At 45.0% G+C, this 24,288-nt stretch overlaps 1 protein-coding gene across 2 annotated transcripts in view; it reads left to right on the plus strand.

Annotated features, from left to right (window-relative positions):
- Positions 1-1,232: 1,232 nt before the first annotated feature.
- The window catches only part of LOC143981650 (uncharacterized), a 125,564-nt gene continuing 102,508 nt past the window's right edge, over positions 1,233-24,288 (plus strand). The window contains exon 1 of one of the 2 annotated variants that reach the window (XM_077479644.1): positions 1,233-1,502. In XM_077479644.1, coding sequence (XP_077335770.1) covers positions 1,472-1,502 — 31 coding nt within the window. In that variant the 5' untranslated portion in view covers positions 1,233-1,471. The remainder of the gene's footprint in view (positions 1,503-24,288) is intronic. The other variant, XM_077479645.1, reaches the window with a different exon arrangement.

Genomic DNA, 24,288 nt, shown 5'->3' on the forward strand with positions numbered 1-24,288 from the left:
AGGGTTTTTTAGAGAGCTGTATGTGATGATTTAACACCAAGAATAGGCAGGCAGCATGAGCTTGAACAGGGAGCAGCATCCATCTTACAGAACTCTCCACAGCTCCCTGCCCTCAGATCACATGACCAAAACTGTTAACTGTTTCCTAATATGCATAAGGAACTAGGCATACCAATTGAACTTGAATTATAACATAAAGCATACACATTATTACTTTAGGATCCCATCTTCATTGGGTTCAGTGCCTCCTATGGAGTGGGGTTTCAGTCAATGATGCCATAGATCCGAAAGGCGTGTATGATTTTCGTACACTTCTTTTGACGTGGCTGTCACCTGGGTTCGCCAGTATGGGAAGGGGGCTTTGATGTCTAAAGTGGACATAGAATCCGCTTTTCGTTTGCTCCCTGTTCACCTGGACAGCTGCCGACTTCTGGGGTGCTGTTGGCAAGACAGCTTCTAAGTAGATTGCTGCTTGCCCATGGGATGTTCGGTTTCCTGTGCTCTGTTTGAATAGTTCCATTTTTTTGTGGAATGGGTTATCGATGATGAATCGGGGGTGAATTTCGTCATCCCATTATTTGGATGATTTCCTTTGCGTGGGGCCTCCCTCGTCGAAGATGTATGCTATACTCTTGTCCACATTACAGGACATTGCAGATACTTTTGGGATTCCATTGGCTGAGGACAAGATGAAGGGCCCAAATACCATGCTTAGGTTCTTGGGCATAGTCCTAGACTCGAATACCAGCCATAGTATTCATTAAGGTAAAAAGGTCAAAAGATCAATCAGGCTGAAAATTGCTATGTTTATTTCAGATGTTTATGTGAAAATAATGTTAATTTTAATAAGTTTTTGGCAAATAAAGAAGCCTGCTATGGCCATTTGTACTCCATTACAGGTGTGGTCTCATTAATTGGAATTAATATTAAGGGGTAAGCTGAGTACGGTGGTCGGGCAGACATAGAAGGTTGGTAACATCTGATCTACACTGGTGAAGTGAAAGTGAAGTTCCTCACTGAAATTCCCCAGATAAATGTCTACTTTTACAATGATGTTTGTATTATATTTTTCAAGGTTTTCTTCAACGTTATCTCCTATGAAGATAAGGGTGCTGCACCTTGGTGATCTTTGATCTTCTGCCTTTTGCTCAACTATATCTTTTAATAAGGGATCAGATCCTCCTTCTATGCTAATCATTACATTCCTTACACCAATACCATCTGTCTCTCAGTTTGTTCTTATAATTCCCCGCTCTGCTTGTGTGATTATTCATACAAAGTTCTTCCAGGATGGTGTGCCAGGACTGTGTGCCAGGATGGTGTGCCAGGACGGTGTGCTAGGACTCTGTGCCAGGACTCTGTGCCAGGACTGTGTGCCAGGATGGTGTGTCAGAACGGTGTGTCAGGACGGTGTGTCAGGACGGTGTGTCAGGACGGTGTGCCGCAGACATAACAGAAGAAATAAGATAGGATGTCAGGAAAGAGCCTGTGGTGTGTTACAGGTAATGTACATTCTGTGTGGTGTTTGATCTTCCTGTCCACTACATACCTGGGACCATAACGCTCTGTTCACATCTAGGCATCTGTAGAAATTGCATTATTTTATTAATAACTATATTTCAATAATTCATATTGATAAGGAAAGTTTCAAGAAAATCCGTTCGGTTCTCATGTAAAAACTCCAAAATGTATTTAATAATATAAATAGCAAAATATTACAAAAACGATGTCAAAATGTAGAATATAAAATAGCATCGATAAGCTTCTTATTCTTGAAATGCAGATTGTATAAATGTATCTTTGTGTGTGCGTGTGTGTGTGTGTGTAAGAAAGTTTGTCAGTCTCCTTCAATGTCTCCTCGTGTCTGCTGGAGTGCAAATCTGCTCTCTTGAAACAGCCTGTCTGTCTTTTTACTAACTTACTACTCCTACAACTAAACCCCCACCCTTTTCCCAAATAAGGATGATTTAAAGTTCCTCTGAGCTCTGTCGTTCCACAGAAAGCCCGCAAATTCTGAATGAGCAAGTTCCCTCCCACCTCATCCAACAGGATGTTGAAATACAAAACCATCTCTAATCAAAACATTCCATTGGGATGGTGTTATGACTGATTTCTGATTGGGACTCTAAAATAAAGTTAAAGAGGAGCTGCACCTAAAAAAAATATTAAAAGCCAGCAGCTACTAATATTGCAGCTGCTGACTTTTAATAAAATCACACTTACTTGTCCCAGGGTCCAGCGATGTCGGCGGCAGATGACGAGCAATCGCTCGTCTCGCTGCTGCCACCGCCGCCATCCTCTGTCAGGGAATCGGGAAGTGAAGCATGAGGGCTTCACTGCCCGGTTCCCTACTGCGCATGCGCGAGTCGCGCTGCACGTCTCTTATGGTCCCCTGCTGTGTCTCTGGGAACTGTGTGTTTCCCAGAACACAATGGGGGGGGGGCGGAGCGTCTGCGGGGGTCTGCGGTGGTCTGGCCGGAAGTGGGTGCAGTTACCTGGATTATCCAGGTAACTGCACCCCCCTCCCCCCTGAAAGGTGCCGATTGTGGCACCGGAGGGGGGAGGGATAAGATTAGCGGAACTTCCCCTTTAGGGTGAAGAACCGCTTTAATACTGCAGCTGCAGGAACAGATTCACAGGACTCAATCACTGTGTTTAAAATGTCCACTCAGTGCCAAAATGTATTATTACATGTTATTTTATACATAGATAAGAAAAGGGTGGTGTGAGATGTTATTAAAAACTAACAAATAAAAATATATTATTAAAAGCTAACAAATAGAAATATATTATTAAAAGCTAGCGAATAGAACAATTGCAAAAGTAAAACATTGAGAAGGGAGGGGGAGTAGAGAGTGTTTAGTAGGAGAAGTTTCTGTGTGTTAGGTGAAGGTTACAGAACATATTTCAGCAGCGAGAACAAAATGGAGTCTCTTATGCTTAAATGAACAGTACAGTGAATGTCCATGTCATTTCCCTCCTTTTGTTTGACACCATTCTTCTCCACGTTACATTTAGCCGATTGCTGGTAACTCCTGTTACATTGGTGCAGAGAGACGGCATCCTGTTCAGCTCTCTCCTAACTTTCTCACAATAATGGGTTCATCAAGGCTGGTGGACCATTTGTCGGTACAGTGGGTAGTCACACAGAGGCGCAGCCTGATGAGGAAGTAAATAACAAATATGAGAAATAGGAACATCACAATGTAAGCGCTTAGTTTCTGTAACCATGTTGCTATGACATAAAAAATCACCAAAACCTCCTAATCCCTTAAAGGGGTTCCATCCATCTTTAGCAATATCTCTGGCCTTATTCTGTAGTTCCGCAGTCGGTGCGAAATAACTTACACATCCCACCTTGAGCTGCAGTGAGAAAATTTTGCGTTAATCTGTGCTCTAATACTACTTTTTTAATCTGAGCCATTTCTTCACTTAATAAACCTATATCAGTGGTAGTAAGGTTAATAATCTCATCTACAATTCTAGTGTAATTATTTATTCTTTTCATTGCTTCAATTCCCCATCCTGTCCAGGAAGGGAACCATGACCATGGCATGTCACCTTCAGTGAACAGCTCTCTTTTAATCTGCTCGCACTGTATCTTTGCGAACAGCCAAAGCAGGTGCTAACTTCCCAATAAAACACGTACCTTTAACATTAGTAGGAAGCCAGGCATAAGCTTTATTTCCACATATATAATATACCGTATATACTCGAGTATAGGTCGATCCGAATATAAGCCGAGGCCCCCAATTTACCACAAAAAAACTGGGAAACTTATTGACTCGTGTATAAGCCGATGGTGAGACATCCCTGTGTCCCGTCCATCCCTGTGTCCCGTCCATCCCTGTTTCCATTCCTGTGTCCCGTCCATCCCTGTGTCCTGTCCGTCCCTGTGTCCTGTCCGTCCCTGTGTCCCGTCCGTCGCTGTGTCCCGTCCGTCGCTGTGTCCCGTCCGTCGCTGTGTCCCGTCCATCCAGGGCTCGAGTCCTGCGGGAACGCATGGGAACGGCGTTCCCGTACTATTTCCACAACGGGAACGCCGTTCCCATTAGCAGCCGGAGGAGCCTGCTGCTCGTGCGTAGCCCGCCGCTCCTCTGCCGCCCGAGTCAGTGACTGGTTGCTAGGCTAGGGCCGCTCCGCGTCTAGCAACCGGTCACATGACATCGGCCGTACACGCGGGCACGCACTGGAGTCAGTGCGCATGCGCCCTCCAGCGCAGCCAGCGGCAGACACACGCCGCTGGCATACGGACTGTCTCCTCCCTCCCCTCTACCCAGTTCTATCCCGAGCGAGAAGACTAGTAAACCAGGTTAGTCACTCAATACTCTGCAATACTCTGCATTACCCCGCAAATACTCTGCATTACCCCGCCAATACTCTGCATTACCCCTCCGCCAATACTCTAAATTACTCTGCCAATACTCTGCATTACTCTGCATTACTCCGCCCATACTCTGCATTACTCCGCCCATACTCTGCATTACTCCGCTCATACTCTGCATTACTCCGCCCATACTCTGCATTACTCAGCCCATACTCTGCATTACTCCGCCCATACTCTGCATTACTCCGCCCATACTCTGCATTACTCCGCCAATACTCTGCATTACTCTACCAATACTCTGCATTACTCTACCAATACTCTGCATTACTCTACCAATACTCTGCATTACTCCACCAATACTCCGCCAATACTCTGCATTACTCCACCAATACTCTGCATTACTCTACCAATACTCTGCATTACTCCACCAATACTCTGCATTACTCCACCAATACTCCGCCAATACTCTGCATTACTCCGCCAATACTCTGCATTACTCTACCAATACTCTGCATTACTCCACCAATACTCCGCCAATACTCTGCATTACTCCACCAATACTCTGCATTACTCTACCAATACTCTGCATTACTCCACCAATACTCCGCCAATACTCTGCATTACTCCGCCAATACTCTGCATTACTCCACCAATACTCTGCATTACTCTACCAATACTCTGCATTACTCCACCAATACTCTGCATTACTCCACCAATACTCTGCATTACTCCACCAATACTCCGCCAATACTCTGTATTACTCCACCAATACTCTGCATTACTCTACCAATACTCTGCATTACTCCACCAATACTCTGCCAATACTCTGCATTACTCCACCAATACTCCGCCAATACTCTGCATTACTCCACCAATACTCCGCCAATACTCTGCATTACCCCGCCAATACTCTGCATTACCCAATACTCTGCAATACCCCGCCAATACTCTGCATTACTCCGCCAATACTCTGCATTACTCCAACAATACTCTGCATTACTCCAACAATACTCTGCATTACTCCAACAATACTCCGCCAATACTCTGCATTACTCCACCAATACTCTGCATTACTCCACCAATACTCTGCTATACCCTGCCAATACTCTGCAATACATAACCTGCCGATACTTACTCTGCAATACTTACCCTGCCAAGACTCTGCAATACTTACCCTGCAATGCCCTGCCAATAATCTGCAATACCCAGCAGTAATCTGCCATACCCTGCCAATACTCTGCAATACCTTGCCAATACTTATCCTGCCAATATTCTGCAATACCCTGCCAATACTTACCCTGCCAATACATATTCTGCTAATACCCAGCCATACCCATCCATGCTCAGCCAAAATATTATTGGGGGAGATGACGTGGATATTACAGTAGGGGAGATGTATATTGCAGTGGGGACTATATGGTGGTGACATTTTTCACAGGTTTTTGCAAATTTATTATTTGCTGATCCGAAAAAAGATCCGATCTGTGACTCAGATCCAAGGAATGATCCGATCCATGAGTTTTTTGATCCGTTGCCAATAATCTTGCACGGCAAGGGCAACGTTATTCCAGTTTGTGTGATATTTTCTAATTTGCTGTATTTGAATTTGGAACAGGGTGTATTTGTGTTAGAAATTCCCTGCGAGGGAAAGATCATCACCCATTGTGTTGATTATTCTGTTTGACAAGTTAACTTATTTTGTATTTGTAAACTGGCACTTTACTATATATGTACTGTATTTTCTGTGAAATATATATGCATATGAGCGTACCTTTATTTATTTATTTATTTTTTTGGTGGGGGAGTGGATCTTGGGTGAGAGTTCCCACACTTTTTTCCCCAGCACTTGACCCCTGCGTCCATCCCTGCCTACCTGTGCCAATTTTCAGCCTCTGTGTGCCATGCTCTGACAGACGGCGGCCATTCCTCTGTTCAAAAGCAGCGCCTCCCTGTCTGTGATAGGTGGAACACTCAATTTCCCAGCAGTCAGTGTTCCGCCTATCACGGACATCCTCTCATCCTCGTCTGTAGTACGAGGATGAGCGGATGTCCGTGATAGGCGGAACACTGACTGCTGGGAAATTGAGTGTTCCGCCTATCACAGACAGGGAGGCGCGGCTTTTGAATAGTAGAATGGCCGCCGTCTGTCTGCTCGACACGCTGATCGGGCAGGCAGACGGCAGTGACTCGAGTATAAGCCGAGGGGGGCACTTTCAGCCTCAAAAAAGAGGCTGAAAATCTCGGCTTATACTCGAGTATATACGGTAACCCCCTATGTATGGACAGTAGGCCTGTGCCCAAAAAACTGGAAGCAATAACATGGAATCTCAGATACAGTAGGTGACCGCGATATTGTGTCAATCTCGCCACTTTTATCGGCGAGATTGACACCCTGCAAGCCCCCGTCGCGGGAGCCAGCGCCGAGCCGCATCGGGAAAGGAAAAATGTTTCTTTTCTTTTCCCGATAAGCGACAAGCTTCGCTGGCCCGAGTTCACACTGGTGCGGGCACCCGAATTGGATTCCTGCCAATACCAGGCACTGTATTTTGTATGAATCCTAAGGGAGAACTCCACGCCAAATTTAAAAAAAAACGGCATGGGTTCCCCCTATGGAGGCATACCAGGCCCTTAGGTCTGGTAGGGATTTTAAGGGGAATCCCCTACGCCGAAAAAAACAGTGTGGGGTCCCCCCCAAAATCCATACCAGACCCCTATCCGAGCATGCAGCCCGGCCGGTCAGGAAAGGGGGTGGGGACGAGTGAGCGCCCCCCCCTCCTGAGCTGTACCAGGCCGCGTGCCCTCAACATGGGGGGTGGGTTCTTCAGGGGAAGGGGGGGGCTCCCGGATTCCGATAAGCCCCCTGCCCGCAGACCCCGACAACCAACCGCCAGGGTTGTTGGGAAGAGGCCCTTGTCCTCAGCAATATGGGGACAAGGTGCTTTGGGGTGGGGGGCCGCAGGGCTCGCTCGTCCCCCCCCCTTTCCTGACCGGCCGGGTTGCATGCTCAGATAAGGGTCTTTTGGGGGGGACCCCACGCCATTTTTTTCGGCGTAGGGGATTCCCCTTAAAATCCCTACCAGACCTAAGGGCCTGGTATGCCCCCGAAGGCATGCAGGCTTCATTAGTGAGGCGACATTATCACCGCTCTCTCGCTCAATCGCATCTATAGGAAAATGACATTTTCCTATTGCAGCCAGCACGAGAACCAGCATGATGGGATCGCGCTGGTTAGAGAAGCCTGTCGCCGGGAACCAGCACGACAGCATCGCGCTGGAAACACAATATCGGTGGCACCTACTATAACCGATATTTTCACATATTGGGAACTGTGAGCAATTTGTATTATAAAGGTTCTATTTAGTTCTGGATCTGGGATATAATAATATTGACCATGGTTTCCTCCATAAACTGTAATCTTTTCTCCGGTGCAATCTGAATTGCCCAACCACGTACATATAGTGTTAAACGGGCATGTAATGTTTAAACAAATCTGTGGAGTGTCTATCTGTTTTGAAACCATCAAAGTTACTGATCTGTGCTCATTAGCTGTGGAGGTTATGTATGAGCCATTTATTCTGGTCCTGTTTAGATCAGTGAATTTTAGAGGCATTGCTATCATGGGTATTGTTCCTGTTTGGGGATGTCAGTGAGAACACACCCAGCAGTCACTAGCGTTGCTATGGGTTTCATACAATTTTTTTTTTTTAAATATAATTTTTATTGAAGAATAATAGATACATCAGGTAGTATCGGATAAAGTCATAAACTATTTTACATTGTAACATTTGTCATCAATATACAGTGTAAAACATGAATGAGATTAATACCGTTAATGTGAGCTAACATTTACCATTATGAATATTGAATATTAACAGTGTCAACTCCAGCTGGTCACCTCGTCTTGGGTCCCTATCTAGCCCCCTCTGGCGCCCAATTAGGCTCACACTGCCCCAGAGGAGGGTAGACATGGGAAGGGAATATACAGCTATCGTATATCAACTAATAGTGCTATTGCAATAATGTCTCATTTCCTAACCAGTTATCAGATTCTACATTTTAGGAGTATTGTTGTAGAAGAGATATGCGTAAAAGGTCAAGAGGGTAGGGTAGGGGAAGATGGGGGAGGGGAAACAGGGTTATGTTTCAACGACCGTACCAGTCTTTCCAACAATTCCAGTTTTTGTCAAAAGTTGTGCAAGAATTATTTCTGATCGACAATAGTCTTTCGTAGTGATAGTTAAGATTCACTTGTGCCACTACTTCTGAGGGGTTCGGGGAGAGGGTATTTTTCCAGTGTCTGGCTATGATAAGTTTTGCAGTGGTTAAGATATGAGTGACCACTGATCTATATTGGGAGGGGTATTCATGTATACCTATATGAAGGTGTGCCAGTGCTGGGTTTGGTGTTTGTAGTATCCCCGTGACATCTGCGAGAATGGTAAAAAAATTTCTCCAGTAGCTGATTAAATTCTTACATTGCCAAAAAATATGTAGGATTGTTCCAGGTGTATCACAATTCCTCCAACATAATATGGAGTGCGTAGGGAACATCCTAGCTAATTGAAAGGGAGTCCTGTACCATTTCGTTAACATTTTTTGGGTTAGTTCCCAGTGATTAATGCAGCTCGTGGCCTTAAAATTGTATCTCAGTGCTGTACGCCAGTGGCTTGTGTCAAATGTTGTACCTAGGTCTTTCTCCCAGGATAATATATTTGGGGACTTTATGAATTCTTGTTTAGATCGAAGTAGGTTGTAAATAAGAGATATACCTCTACACTTATCCTGATTGTTCGTAAAAAAGTGCCATGCTTGTGTGTTTATTTCGATTTCTGGCAGGGGGTTTTTGACTAAGAATGAAGAAATTTGTTTGTATAACATGAAATGTGAAGCAGGTAGGTTGTATTTATTTTGTAAGGTCTGAAATGATAAAGGAATGCCTCTGTCTAGAAGATCGTCTACTCTGTCTATTCCTAGATCTGTCCATTTGACGATATGGCTATATGGGAGTAGTGTCCCTAGTGTTTGCAAGGGAATTTTGATGGTGGCAGTTGTATTGTCATTATTTGGTTGGGCTAAAAGGTGTCTCCACGCAAGCAGCGTGGCCTTGGTGGTCGGGGACATAGAGCTTAGCGACAACGGTTTCCAGGAGTCTGCGCATAGTAGTAAGCTTAAAGGGTATACTTTTAGTAGATGCTTCAATATTTACCCATAATGGGGAAGGAGATGTTTGAAACCAGTGTTTGGTTTGGGCTAGGATAGATGCCCAATAATAATCCTTTATATCCGGGAGACCCATTCCACCTCCGTTTCTATGTCGTATAAGAATTTTGTGGGAACAACGAGCCCTCTTCCCGTGCCATATAAACAATTTGAGAGATTTATTTAATTCTCGGAAGTGAGACGCCGTAAATGGGATGGGAAGGGTTCTGAAGATATACAGAATTTTAGGGAGAATAACCATTTTATATGATGCAATTCTGCCTGCCCAGGATAGTTCCGTTTTGGCCATAGTGTCTAGTGATTTCCGAATGTCTAAAAGCAGGAGTTTGATATTTAATTCAGCTATCTGTGATATTTTGGGCGTTAGTTGAATGCCCAAATAGGGGATAGAATTCTCTGCCCATATATATGGGAAAGTTTTTTTTAGGTGGTCTCTATTAACGTGGTGAACGCCCAGGTCTAGGATTAGGGACTTATTGAAATTGACTTTATAGTATGACAGGTTCCCGAATCGATTAAGAACTTCATGCGTGAATTGCAATGAAACAGTAGGGTTAGTAAGAAGGAGTATCACGTCGTCTGCAAAAAGATTATTTACGTGAGTCGTCTGGTGAAATTTAAAGCCTGCAATATGGGGGTGCGTTCGAATGGTCTCAGCCGGGGGTTCCATCATCAGGTTGAAGATAAATGGCGATAATGGGCATCCCTGGCGGGTTCCATTCGTGATTTTAAATTCTTTTGATAGTAGGCCTGACGTATAAACTTGTGCTGCTGGGTTCGAGTATAGGGCCAGAATAGCTGATAATGACTCCCCTTGGAATCCAAATTTCTGTAGTACTGCTTCCATATATCCCCAGTGGACTCTATCAAACGCCTTCTCTGCGTCTACTGACAGAAGCAGAGAAGGCGTTTTCCGAGTTTCAGCGTGGTGAATGATGTTTAGAAGGCGTCTGGTGGCATCCGACGCCTGGCGTCCTTTGGTGAAGCCCGTTTGATCTGGTTGTACAAGGTCCGGTGTGAGATCATATATTCTGTTAGCTAGCATTTTGGCATAGAGTTTTATGTCGCCATTTAAAAGAGATATGGGACGAAAGTTTGCCGGAACATCTGGGGTTTTGCCTGGTTTCGGTAGAGTGATCACATATGCTTTGAGCATCTCTGGTGGAAAGGTGCCTTTTTTCCGGGCCTCATTAAATAGTGGTAAAAGGTTTGGAATTAGAATATGACTAAAGGCTTTGTAGTATCCATTGGATAGACCATCCGGCCCGGGGGCTTTGCTGAGGGGAAGGGACTTTATAGCTTTTTCCAACTCTGCGATGTAGAAAGGGTCGTTTAAAGTTTGGAGTTGGGACTCCGAAAGCGAGGGTAATTTCAATTTGGATAGAAAGCCATCTATGTCTGTTTTACATGGTTGGGTGGTTTTGGGATCGTCTTTCAAATTGTATAGTGACGAGAAATAGTCTGCAAAGGCATTTGCAATTTCTTGTGGGTTTTCTACTTTTTTGGAAGAGTCAGGGTAGTGCAAATGGGAAATTACTGTTTTGGACCTACGTTGTTTAATTCTATTCGCTAAAAATTTACCTGCTTTGTTGTTGTTAGCATAATAGCGTAATTTAAGCTTATTCATACATTGTTCGTGTTGTGTACTGAATAGTTCTCTAAGTTGTAAGCGTGTGTTGGCTAGTTTCGAGGCTATAACTTCAGTAGGTGTATTTTAATTTTCCTTCTCTAGTTTACGAATTGTAGCTGTGAGTTCCGTGACTTTGGCCAAGCGTGCTTTGTATACTGCTGCATTTAGTTTAATAAGGATACCTCGGATATATGCTTTGTGGGCATTCCAATTAGTAAATGGGTTTGTGTCATTGGGAGTATTAAAGTGAAAAAACTCTTTTAGCTGTTGGGCTATCTCTTTTTGAAATTTAGGGTCTTGGATTAAATAATCGTTGCATCGCCATATGCGTGCCGTAGCACAGTTTTTCCCACTCTCTATCTGGACGACCACAGGAGCGTGGTCTGACCACGTGATATCGTGTATAGTAGAGTGCGAAATTCTCTGCAGCAGTATCTTATCTACTAGAAACATGTCTAATCTGGAGTATGAATTGTGTCTAGGGGAGTAGTACGTGAATGATTTATCATTAGTGTGTAAACAACGCCAAGCGTCATATAACTCCTCTTTTATAATAAATTCTCGGAAATTCGGGCCACGTTGTTTGGTTCGGGAAGATGTATCTAAGTCATCATTAATAATCATATTGAAATCCCCACACATTAGTATGTTCCCCGCTCGCATCTTTAACATTTGTTTGGTAACCCGCTTAACGAATTGTAGCTGAAGCGAGTTGGGAGCATACACACACGTTAAGGTCATAAGCAGCTTATCTACGGTACAAACCAGTATAATAAAGCGACCTTCCGGGTCAATAAAGGAGTCTTTCAGTTCGAATGCCACGGTATCTCTTATAGCCAGCATAACCCCCCTCTTCTTGGCTGAAGTCGATGATAAGAAAACATGTGGGAAGTTTGGGTGGGAGCATCGGGGTGTGGCTGAGCTATGAAAGTGAGTTTCTTGGACTGCTAAGATATCCACTTTATGATGGGTAGCTTCCTTCCAGAGGGATCTTCTTTTGGCCGGGTGGTTGAGGCCCCTCGCACTGATCGACATAATCTTAACGTTCATTTTGCTCAATGGAATAGGGTGATGGTCGATGGCTACTTCTTCTGTGGAAGGTATGGCACTGTGTTGGTTGTGGTGGAAAGATTCGAGTTATAACGATGGTAAAGTCAGGAAGTTTGTGTTCTGTTATATAAGGATCAATGGTGAAGTATAATTGCTCTCTCAAGACAGTCAATATCCCGGATGACTGCCCGGAGCAGAGGTTAGGAAGTTGCATGGTTGAAAAAATAGAATTGTCAATTACTTTAGCTGGAGACATATAAAGTAGCAGGAGTGTTTAACTGTCGAGTGAAAACATCCAATGAGAACAAAAAATAAAAGGAAGAAAAAAGGAAAAACCATCAAAAGGACAAACAGACGAACAGAGTCCAAATGGACCAAGCAGTATTACTGCCCAACTGGAGGGTGCTACGGTACGGTGGACTGTACCATAGGCATTCAGGGAATTCTACTGAACTTTGCAGGTAGGAACTTGTTCCTTGAATTTCAGGTGCGCCTTGAGCTGGATCGTCTTTGCTGTCTGGGTTGCCACTCTGGCTGTATCTTGCCAAGAGGGGATTTGCGTAATGGAGGCGGATCCGTGTTCGTGTCCGAAATTATGATTTGCCATTGTCGGAGAAGTTGTAGCCCTTCTTCTAATGAGCTGACTAGGTGAGTGGAGCCTTGGTGCGAGACAATTAGTTTAGCCGGGTATTTCCACTTGTAAACTATCTTGTGGTTTCGCAGTGCTTTGGTGATAGTCGCCATGTTCCGCCGCAGCTGCAAAGTGTACTGCGAGAGATCCGGGAGCACTTGTAGATTCGCAGCTGACTCTGGTAGGTTCTCTGCTTTGCGAAAAACGTCCAAGAGAATCTCTTTAGTTTGAAAAAAATGAACTCTGAGTAGCACATCTCTTGGAACTTCCTGTGGTAGAAAGGCTGGTTTAGGTACTCTATGGATCCTATCTATTTTGAGATCTAGCGGAGATAACGATGGTGCTGCTGCATGAAATAGACCCATAACGTATGACTGGAGCTGTTGTGCTGCCACGGTTTCAGGTATGCCCCGTAGTTTCAAATTGTTCCTGCGGGAACGATCTTCGAGGTCTGCCAGTTTCGCTTGTATTTTGGAGATAGAGTCTTGCTGGGATACGTGGGAGTCCACGAGTGCGTTAAAGGATATAGTAACGTCCCCCATTCTCGTTTCAACTTGATGCACTCTATCCCCAAGCTCTGTAATCTCTGCTCTGCACTGTTGAAGGCATGACAGCATGTCCGATTGGAGCGATGATCTTAGGGACATTAGCATCTCCTTTAATGTAATATCTGAGATCGCTTGACCGGTGGTCGGGAACATGGCGATCGGGTCTGCTGGGCTGTGTGCGCCCGAGTTACTGTCATGTGCCCCACTCACCTCCATATCCAGGGCCGAGAACCTGTTGCTGTGTGTGGATATCTCCGGATCCAGCCTTGGTTTGGATTTTGCAGGGCTCCTCGTGGTGGGCGAGTTGCAGGGAGATGTGGAACAGCTATCTTGTGTGGTAGTCATGTCAGGTACAATAGCAGTGTTCCTCTCCCGGCCCGTTCTCTGCTCTTTCACTGCTGAAGCTGGCACTAGAGCACCTGGACTACGGCTGTGGGCTGGTCTCTTGGCGCCATTTTCCTGTAGTCCGCGGGAGACGGCCGGAAAAAAGTCCGGTAATTTAAGCATCTTTTCCCATGCGCGGAGCTTTTTCTTCATACCCCGGAGGCTCCGTGTGTCGGCGGTAGTACTGTGTGCGGCGTCGGCTTTCTTAGCTGCAACCAGGCGGGCGATGAGCTGGTAATTCCCCTGCAGCCGAGGGGAGCTCTATACAAGTGCGGCCATCACGGTCGGCGGTCGCCACGCCCCCCCCCTGGTTTCATACATTTTTAACATTTGGATGAAAGGGTTATGTTTCCATGTCTCAGTTCTCACAAACAACAAAAAGAAAAAGAACAACATCATAATTTTTTCAAAGGATATCATCACTTCAGGATTTTCTTGCAGTGACTGGCGTGAATCCAGGAGGGCTTTCCTTCCAACTTGACTGCGGAACCGGTTGTCAAAAGCACCAAATGTGGTCCGTCAAATTTTGGTTCTAGCGGCTTTCTGACGTGTCGCTTGACCACCACCCAGTCACCTGGTTGGATTCTGTGAATACCTGAAACAGAATCTGGGTCGGGGATAGATTTATAAACACCTTCATGTATTTTATTCAAAGTTCTTTGCAAAATCTGAACATATTCTAACAGACTAGAGTGAGAAGCCTGCAACTGTTGGGGAAAATATAGCCCTGTTTTGGGTGGCCCTCCAAATAAAATCTCATAGGGGGACAGCCCATGTGGTTATTTAGGGTAGTTCGTACAGAATATAGGGCTAATGGCAAAGCTTCCACCCATCCTTTTCCTGTATCTGCCTTAATTTTTGCACATCTGTTTTTCAAAATTCCATTAAGTCTCTCAACTTTGCCACTACTTTGTGGATGATAAGGTGTATGGAAAGCTTGCTGTATGTGAAGGGCTCCCATTACCTCTTTCATTACTTCCCCAGTAAAATGGGTTCCTCTGTCACTCTCAATAGTTTCAGGAACTCCATATCTACAAACTATTTCATTCAAAATTTTCTTTGCTGTTGTTTTTGCATTTGCTTTGGCTACCAGCCAGCACTCTGGCCAGCTTGAAAACATGTCAATACAAACTAAAGCGAACTCATAGGTGCCTATTCTGGGCATCTGAATGTAGTCTATTTGAATTCTTTGGAAAGGGAAATCTGGCCTAGGAGAATGCTTTTGGGGAACATGGACAGGTCTCCCTGCATTGTACAGAGCACAAGTGAGACATGAAGCACAAAACCTGGCTGCAAATGCACTAAATCCAGGTGCTATCCAATAGCAGTCAGTAAGTGCCACCATCGCGCCCTTAGCAAGATGACTGACGCCATGTGCCAGTTGTGCTAAAACTGGGTACAAACTCCTGGGTAGACACCACCTGTTGTCAGCGCTCCACAGGCCCTGCTGATTTTGGGTAGCATTACATTTGATCCACTTATCCTTCTCTTCATCAGGGGCCTGGTTCTGCAACTGAATTAGAGTTTCTACATCCCACTGCTCTTGTTGAGGGGAATCTGTCCCCGCTACCTGGGCAACCCCTACAGTGGGTGTGACTCCCAATGCCATAAGGGCAGCATCCTTTGCCGCTTGGTCCGCTAAAGCGTTTCCTCTGGCTGTCATGTAATTTCCCCTTGCATGCCCTTTTACCTTCAAGATGGCAACTTCTGCTGGTTTCTGAAAGGCCTCAAATAGCCGCTCTATGAGGTTTGCATGTCTCACTGGCTTCCCTGCACTAGTCAGGAAATTCCGTGCTTTCCAAATAGGCCCAAAATCGTGAGCGATTCCAAACGCATATCTGCTGTCAGTGTAAATGTTTCCCCTTTGATTCTCTAGGAGATGACATGCTTGGACTACAGCACACAACTCCGCTTCCTGTGCTGACATCTGGGGTGTCAATGCTTCCTGATGTAAAATGGTGTCTGTAGTGGTTACAGCAAAACCTGTGTGTGGCTGACCATCATCGGTTTAAAATCTGGAACCATCTACAAATAAGTGTGTGTCACAATCTGATAAAGGCACATCTTTTGCTGGTGTGACAGAGGCCCTTTCTACCTCCATCAGAGCCATACAATCATGAGAAAAACGCTCTGATTCTACGTCAGTACCATTTGTTGCATCTTCCTCATCAATTATAGGAAGAAGAGTAGCCGGATTTAAAGTAACACACCGTTTGATTGTTAAATTCGATGGAGCAAAAAGAGCAGACTGGTACATGTCAAATCTACTGGCAGACACATGTCTGGTATTTACTTTATTCATGATTTCCTGTACTGCATGTGGCACATACAGGATCAGAGCAGAATCTAGTACAAGCTCAGTTGCTTTGTCTAGCAGCAAAATGCAGGCTGCTATGGCTTGCATACAACTGGGGGAGCCTTTGATGACAGGGTCTAATGAGCCTGATACATACATCACGGGCCTCTGTTTGTCTCCATGTAGCTGGGTGAGTACACCTGCAGCAAATCCATTGACTTCATGACAGAACAACGACAAAGTCTTATTATAGTCAGGAAGTCCAATGGCGGGAGCTTCAGACAAAATTTTAATAAGCTCCTTCATCTGCAATTCATTGTCCCATGTGAGTTTGAAAGGGTTTCTAGTGGTAGCCTCATATAGAGGAGCCATAAGTTCTGATGCATTTGGAATCCAGTCCCTACAATATCCCACTAACCCAGGGCTGGACTGGGACAGAAATTTGGCTCTGGACTTCACCTAGACCGGCCCACTTACATTTTGAGTGTCCCATTAGCACCCCTTACATCAGAATGTCCCATCACCAGCCCCCTTACAACAGAGTGTCCCATCGGAACTCCCTTACATCAGAGTGTCCCATCACCAGCCCCCTTACATCAGAGTCTCCCATCAGCACCCCTTACATCAGAGTGTCCCATCAGCACCCCATACATCAGAGTGTCCCATCAGCACCCCTTACATCAGAGTGTCCCATCAGCACCCCCTTACATCAGAGTGTCCCATCAGCACCCCCTTACATCAGAGTGTCCCATCAGCACCCCCTTACATCAGTGTCCCATCAGCACCCCCTTACATCAGAGTGTCCCATCAGCACCCTCTTACGTCAGAGTGTCCCATGATCATCCCCCTTACATCAGAGTGTCCCATCAGCACCCTCTTATGTCAGAGTGTCCCATGAGCAGCCCCCTTTCATCAGAGTGTCCCATCAGCACCCTCTTATGTCAGAGTGTCCCATGAACAGCCCCCTTACATCAGAGTATCCCACCAGCACCCCCTTACATCAGAGTGTCCCATCAGCAGAGTGTCCCATCAGCACCCCCTTACATCAGAGTGTCCCATCAGCACCCTCTTACGTCAGAGTGTCCCATGACCATCCACTTTACATCAGAGTGTCCCATTAGCACCCTCTTACGTCAGAGTGTCCCATGATCATCCCCCTTACATCAGAGTGTCCCATCAGCACCCTCTTACGTCAGAGTGTCCCATGAGCAGCCCCCTTACATCAGAGTGTCCCATCAGCAGAGTGTCTCATCAGCACCCCTTTACATCAGAGTGTCCCATCAGCACCCTCTTACGTCAGAGTGTCCCATGATCATCCCCCTTACATCAGAGTGTCCCATCAGCACCCTCCTAAGTCAGAGTGTCCCATGAGCAGCCCCCTTCCATCAGAGTGTCCCATCAGCACCCCCTTACATCAGAGTGTCCCATCAGCAGAGTGTCCCATCAGCACCCCCTTACATCAGAGTGTCCCATCAGCACCCTCTTACATCAGAGTGTCCCATTACCAGCCCCCTTACATCAGAGTGTCCCATCAGCACCCTCTTACATCAGAGTGTCCCATGAGCAGCTCCCTTACATCAGAGTGTCCCATTACCAGCCCCTTTACATCAGAGTGTCCCATTACCAGCCCCTTACATGAGAGTGGCCCACTGAGCCATCGGCCCACCGGGAAACTCCCGGTAGTCATGATGGCCAGTACATGCCTGCACTAACCCCAGGAAGGCATGTAGTTGCCGTACATTTCTTGGCTTTTCAAATTTTTGTAGAGTTTTAACTCTATCTGGGGTTAGGTGATGGATTCCATGTGAAATGCAGTGACCCAGGAAGATCACTTTCTCTTGGCAGTATTGTAGCTTATCTTTGCTAACTTTGTTGTTACGGTTATAGAGAAACATGAGAAGGCTTACTGTTTCTCTGCTACCAATGTCTTTTGTATCAGAACAAATAAGCAAATATTCTATGTACTGAAGCAAGACTGTGTTTGGGTGTGAGGGGGACCATTGGTCCAATACTCGCTTTAACACAGTATTATATTCAGAGGGGCTACTCACACAGCCTTGGGGCAATCTTGTCCATGCTAATTTTTGGGCATCATTGGTAAAAGAAAAAAGGTGCCAGCAGTCTGGGTGCAGTGGCACCGAAAAGAAAGCATTTGCAAGATCAATCACTGTAAAGCAGGTGCTGGAGGCAGGTATTCCACTTAGTAAAGTGTGGGGATTGGGCACGATCGGGGTATCTGCGTCAATTATATTGTTAATGGCTCTCAAATCATGCACCATGCGGTATGTCACCTGCCCACCCTTCTTGTCTGGTTTCTTTGCAATTGGGAACAGGGGTGTATTGACTTGGGATTAAATTGGTACAACACGTGCTGCTTTCAGTTGAGTGATTTGATCCTTTATCCCCTCAATCTGAGCAATACTCAGTGGGTACTGTTTAATCTGTGGGAGATGGGCTCCTGGTTTAATTTTTATCATGACTGGGGTACAAACCAGCAGACCTACATCATATTTCCTGGTGGCCCATAATTCAGCAGGAATCACTTTCAATTCTGGTGGAAATGGCGGATTGGAGTCTTGGATTAAAAATACTCCACACGCAGTATTTAAAACTTCTCCTGACAGACTACTGACCACTTGGATTCCTGTAGGAGTGTAGTCTATCTTTGCTAAAATTTGAAATTTGTCTGAAACTAACACTTTAGTGACAATTTCTGTTTGCTGTCCTAGCCTGAGTTTAAGTGGCTTGGACTCAACCAAATCAGTAGATGTCCCGGTTAGACCAACACCAGAGATAACCTTTGTAGATAATAATCCTGGAGGTAAGTCCTCTATATTAAAAACACTTCGGCTTGCACCAGTATCTATTAAACAGGTTAATTCTGTTTCTCCTCCAGGATAGGGGAGTTCTTGTAAAAATACTTTTACTCTGGCCTCGGGACCATTGTCTTCCCTATTTAACATGATTGATACTGGCATGCCATTTTCCTATGCCTGATCCATTGCTTTTGGCAGAGAACTGGGATCAGCATGAGGTGCCTCTAAGCTCTTTTCCAGTCTACGGTCAGGAAGATGGCAGAATTTGTGTCCTTCTCCATCACAATTGTAGCATATGATTGGTCCCCGATTGCCACGATTTTTTAAATTGCCTTTGCCTCTTCCTCTTCCTCTCTGCTTCCCCACGTACATAACCTTGGGTTTTCTGTCTTTTTGGTTAATCCTGTTTTCTATGGATAACAGGATAGGCAGGACATCTCGAATAGACATATTGCCTGCCTCAGGCCTTGCTGTGAACAACTTTTCTTTCAACTGGGGTATTAAACCATCAAGAAACCTTTGTTTCACCAGTTGTGTAGATGGACTTGCAGTTTCTCCCACCTTTTCTTCCTCTATTTTAATTCCTGCTTCCTCAGCAATATCACTTAACCTCCTCCGATAAGCCCCTGATGCCTCCTCTTTCCCTTGCTTAGCATTCATAAATTCAGCATGTCTGGTTTGTCCATATATTTGGGGCAATTTTTCCTTCAATTTCTCACAAACCTCCCGTCCACTAACAATCTTACCTAGATTTTTGACATCTACACCCCATTCTTTAAGTATATAGCCAGACATCTTGCTTCCCACTGCTTTAAGAAGCTGATGAATGTCAGTAGCAGAAGCCTCATTGGCTTCCTGTGCAGCGCTAAGTTTGTTTGCAAACCCAATTGGATTCTTTCTAGGATCTCCCAATCCCTCTAATATGGATCTCATATCTTGGGGACTAAAAGGTACTTGCCATTTAATTTGAGACTTACTGTCAACAGCATTACCTTCAAAAACTAATTGGGTTCTGACTGGATAAACTGCAACAGATTGCTCTGTGACCGGGGCAGAAAGGGTGGCATCTCCCTTATTTCTCTCTTCATCTTGCTGCCACAATTTGGAAATTATGGTTTGCTCCGGAAGTTGAGACTCTATCTCTCTTTCTCTGGCCAAAGCCTTAAGTTCAGAGAGATCTAGTTTTGCATATGTGCCTTTGGATTTATGCCAATCATCTGTTTCTAGGATACGAGCCAAATCCCTCTTTGTAGGTTGATATGGGCTGTTAAACCTCTGCTCTCTACTATATTGCCCAGCTCATCTTTTGCGTGTTCCATGTAATCTAATTCTTTTTCTTTTGTGCGTGGACCCCTTAAAGCCAAACTGGCAGCCACATAAGGTGGGGAGTCCTCCTCTATAGAGTCTTCTGGCCAAACGTAGTAAATTTATGCAGTACTTTTATTAAACATCTCCATCAAGCCAGTTTGATTTGCTACTTTAGCACAATAGTGGGCCATAATCATGCAGAAAAGTTTGCTATGCTTGTAAATAAAAAGTCCCTTCAGATTTTAAAGGTTTAGCTGTTCCCTTTGTCCATTCTACCCATTTATCTAGGGGCTCAGTATAGGCGGACCCGTACCTTCGGTTCATATATTCTCTAGCACTCATCTTGCACTGGGCATTTTCTGAAGGCCTCTCTCCCTTCATTCCCTTAATTAATGTAATGCCCATAATGACTGGCCAGTCTTCCCTACTTGTGCCTATACACTCTTGCCTCTAAAACAAATAGTACAGCAAATCTGCAGATTTACAAGAAAAGTCTCCACTTATCTACGTGGATAGAAGGGGTTTATGACAATAGACAAAACACTTTTAAGAGACCCTCCTCGTCTCTTCTCTTCTCTGTGAGTTTTATCTGACCCTACCATGCGCCTCTGACCCAGGTCGCCCACAAGGAGTCAAGCAGGGACTTGCAGAGGATTCTCCCTATCCACACACAGTCCAACCCATGAAGGGGGACACAAACACATTCACACACAACCAGAAAGGTCCGAGAGTGGTCTGGTTTCCTTGAGAACCGACAGATAGGATACATAGGAAAGGTAGAAATATAGCAAGCTTAAAGACAGCTTACCTAGCCGGCATTTAGATGTCTGTGTTCCTGATGATCCCGATCAAAGCGCGGTTCCTTCTGGAAACTCTGCCAACCTCCTGATATCTGACTCGCCAAAACTGTTATAAATCATTTCTGATTGGGACTCTAAAATAAAGTTAATACTGCAGCTGCAGGAACAGATTCACAGGACTCAATTGTGTTAAACTGTGTTTAACCACTTGCTTACTGGGCACTTAAACCCCCCTCCTGCCCAGACCAATTTTCAGCTTTCAGCGCTGATGCATTTTGAATGACAATTGCGCGGGCATACAACACTGTACCCAAATGAAATTTTTATCATTTTTTTTCCCACAAATAGAGCTTTCTTTTGGTGGTATTTAATTACAGCTGGGAGTTTTATTTTTTGCTAAACAAACAAAAAAAAGATGCAAAAAAAAAAATCATGTTTAATAGTTTGTTATAAAATTTTGCAAACAGGTCATTTTTCTCCTTCATTGAAGTGCGCTGATGAGGCGGCACTGATAGGCTGCACTGGTGGGCACTGATAGGCATAGTTAAGGTGGCACCAATAGGCACAGATAAGGTAGTACTGATGGGCACAGATAAGGTAGTACTGATGGGCACAGATAAGGCGGCACTGATGGGTCAGATAAGATGGCACGGATGGGTGGCACGAATGGGTGGCACTAAGGGGCACTGATAGGTACCACTGATAGATGGGACTGATGGGCACTGATAGGTTGCACTGATAGGTGGCACTGATAGGTGGCACTGATAGGTGGCTCTGATAGGTGGCACTGATGGGCGGCACTGATGGGCACTGGTAGATGACACTGATGGGCACTGGTAGATGACACTGATGGGCACGGATATGTGGCATGGGGGTGCAGCACCGTTGTTGAGGCAGATTGCGGGCACTGATGGGTGGCACTATGGGCACTGCTGGGTGGCACTATGGGCACTGCTGGGTGGCACTGACAGGGGGCACTTATTTATTGATGAGGTGGCACTGGCGGGGGGGCAGGTGGGCACTGGCAGGGCCACCGGTGATCGGCTCTTTTTTTTTCAGCGCGAGGAGGAATAATAGCCGATTACCTGCTCCGTTGTATCACATGATCAGCTGTCATTGGCTGACAGCTGATCACGTGGTAAGGGGTCGGGATCGACCCCTTGCTCGGATCCGTGATCAGGTGAGTCTCATAGACTCGCCGATCACGGAGCACGCCGCACGCTCCCCTCAGGGGGCACGCTGGCCGCTCGTGCACGGGACGACGTCAATAGACGTAGTCCCGGCAAAAGAGGTCCGCGCTGTAGCCGTCATTTGGCTATAGCGCAGATCTCAACTGGTTAAAATGTCCGTTCAGTGCCAAAATGTATTATTTACATGTTATTTTATACATAGATAAGAAAAGGGTGGTGTGAGATGTTATTAAAAACTAACAAATAGAAATATGTTATTAAAAGCTAACAAATAGAAATATATTATTAAAAGCTAGCGAATTGAATAATTGCAAAAGTAAAACATTGAGAAGGGAGGGGGGGAGTAGAGAGTGATTAGCAGGAGATGTTTCTGTGTGTTAGATGAAGGTTACAGAACACATTTCAGCAGCGAGAACAAAATGGAGTCTCTTATTATGCTTAAATGAACAGTACAGTTAATGTCCATGTCAGATGGCAAAACCTTTTAACTTATACAATACACGTTTCCTATCTTCTAAACCAAATACTACATATATCAGTGGATAGATTATATACGTTTAAAATGTAATGTACTTAATAATAATCCTAATCAGGAAATATTGTAATATAAAGAAATAACTTATAATTTTAGATAATATACTGAAACTCTGTGTCTTTGGACAAGGATGTAACTTTATCTCTTACAATGGGGGAGGTGAAACTAATTGATACCACATGAGAGTTCTACATAGGACTGCTTTCCCAAGAAATGCATATGAAACTTCAAACAAATCTTTACATAAACATATACACTTTATCCATATCTAGAATATATAATGATATACATAAGCAAGTCGTTCATTCTCAAAAGACCCAAACCATTTATAAATTTTAACATTCTAACAATTCCCTCTCAAAATGATAGATTAAAAAATCTTATCATTTTAAACCTTTACCTAAATCCATTTATACCTGAAACGCATCATATTCGTATTCATCCATCCAATTAGATCTTAAGATAATTGACTTGAATGTACATTTTCAAATTTGATTCTATATAAGGAAAAGTGAATTCATAAAGCTTTTGCTTCATATACCATAAAAAAAAAATATTTTCACCCTTATTTTCTTTTTCTTAAACCAAATAAATCAATCCCCTTAATTTCATAATTCATAAATGTAACATTGTATATAGAAGGGCTCCTGCGCTCTATGGCAAAAATTTGGGAAAGAAACAGAGAATATGTTCTAATCAGAGCAGCAAACACTTTTTGAGTGAACTCTCAATAGAAAACAGAAAAAAAAGGGGGGATGTGTTGCGCTTCCTTAACCACTTCCCGACCGCCGCATGACGATGTACGCCGACAGAATGGCACGGGCAGGCATATGGGCGTACATGTACTTCCCTGCCTTCCCGCGGGTCGGGGGCCCGATCGGGCCCCCGCCCGGTGCCCGCGGCGGTCGGTATTCGTTCGGGAGCGATCCCGGACGAGGGGACGGCCATTCATTCATGGCAACCCCCTCGCGATCGCTCCCGATGAATAGAAAGTCTTTGTGACATCACTTCCTCTCCTGTAATGTAAACACAGGAGAGGAAGTGATGTAATCTCTCCTCTGTGTCGGTATTTTTCGTTCCGACACCGAGGAGAGAGGATCGGTGAGTTGTACCAACACGACACTACACAGTAGAACATGCCAGGCACACTCACACCCCCCTGATCACCCCCCCAATTACCCCTGCCCCCCAGTCACAGTGACACCAATGTCATTTTTTTTTTTTGCATTGGTGTCATTTGTGACTGTAATAACTGTTAGGGCAGTTAGGGTTAGCCCCCTTTAGTTCTAATGTACCCCCCTAACCCCCCCAATAAAGGTTTAACCCCGTGATCACCCCCCGTCGCCAGTGTCACTAAGGCTGGGTTCACATTGCAGCGGTTTATGAGAACGAATGTGATTCGCACCGCACTGCAGTGCAAATCACATCCGATCTCTGTGCGATTCGAGTTCAGCCATTCGCCGCACCCGCCGCGCCCGCCGCAAATTCGCACGGGACCCTTTTTTTGGTCCGCAGCAGAATCGGATCGCATGGGTGTTCACACCATGCGATCC

Source organism: Lithobates pipiens, unplaced genomic scaffold (assembly GCF_037356315.1).
Source record: "Lithobates pipiens isolate NorthernLeopardFrog02 unplaced genomic scaffold, aLitPip1_a1.2 Scaffold_16, whole genome shotgun sequence".
Lineage (NCBI taxonomy): Eukaryota > Metazoa > Chordata > Amphibia > Anura > Ranidae > Lithobates > Lithobates pipiens.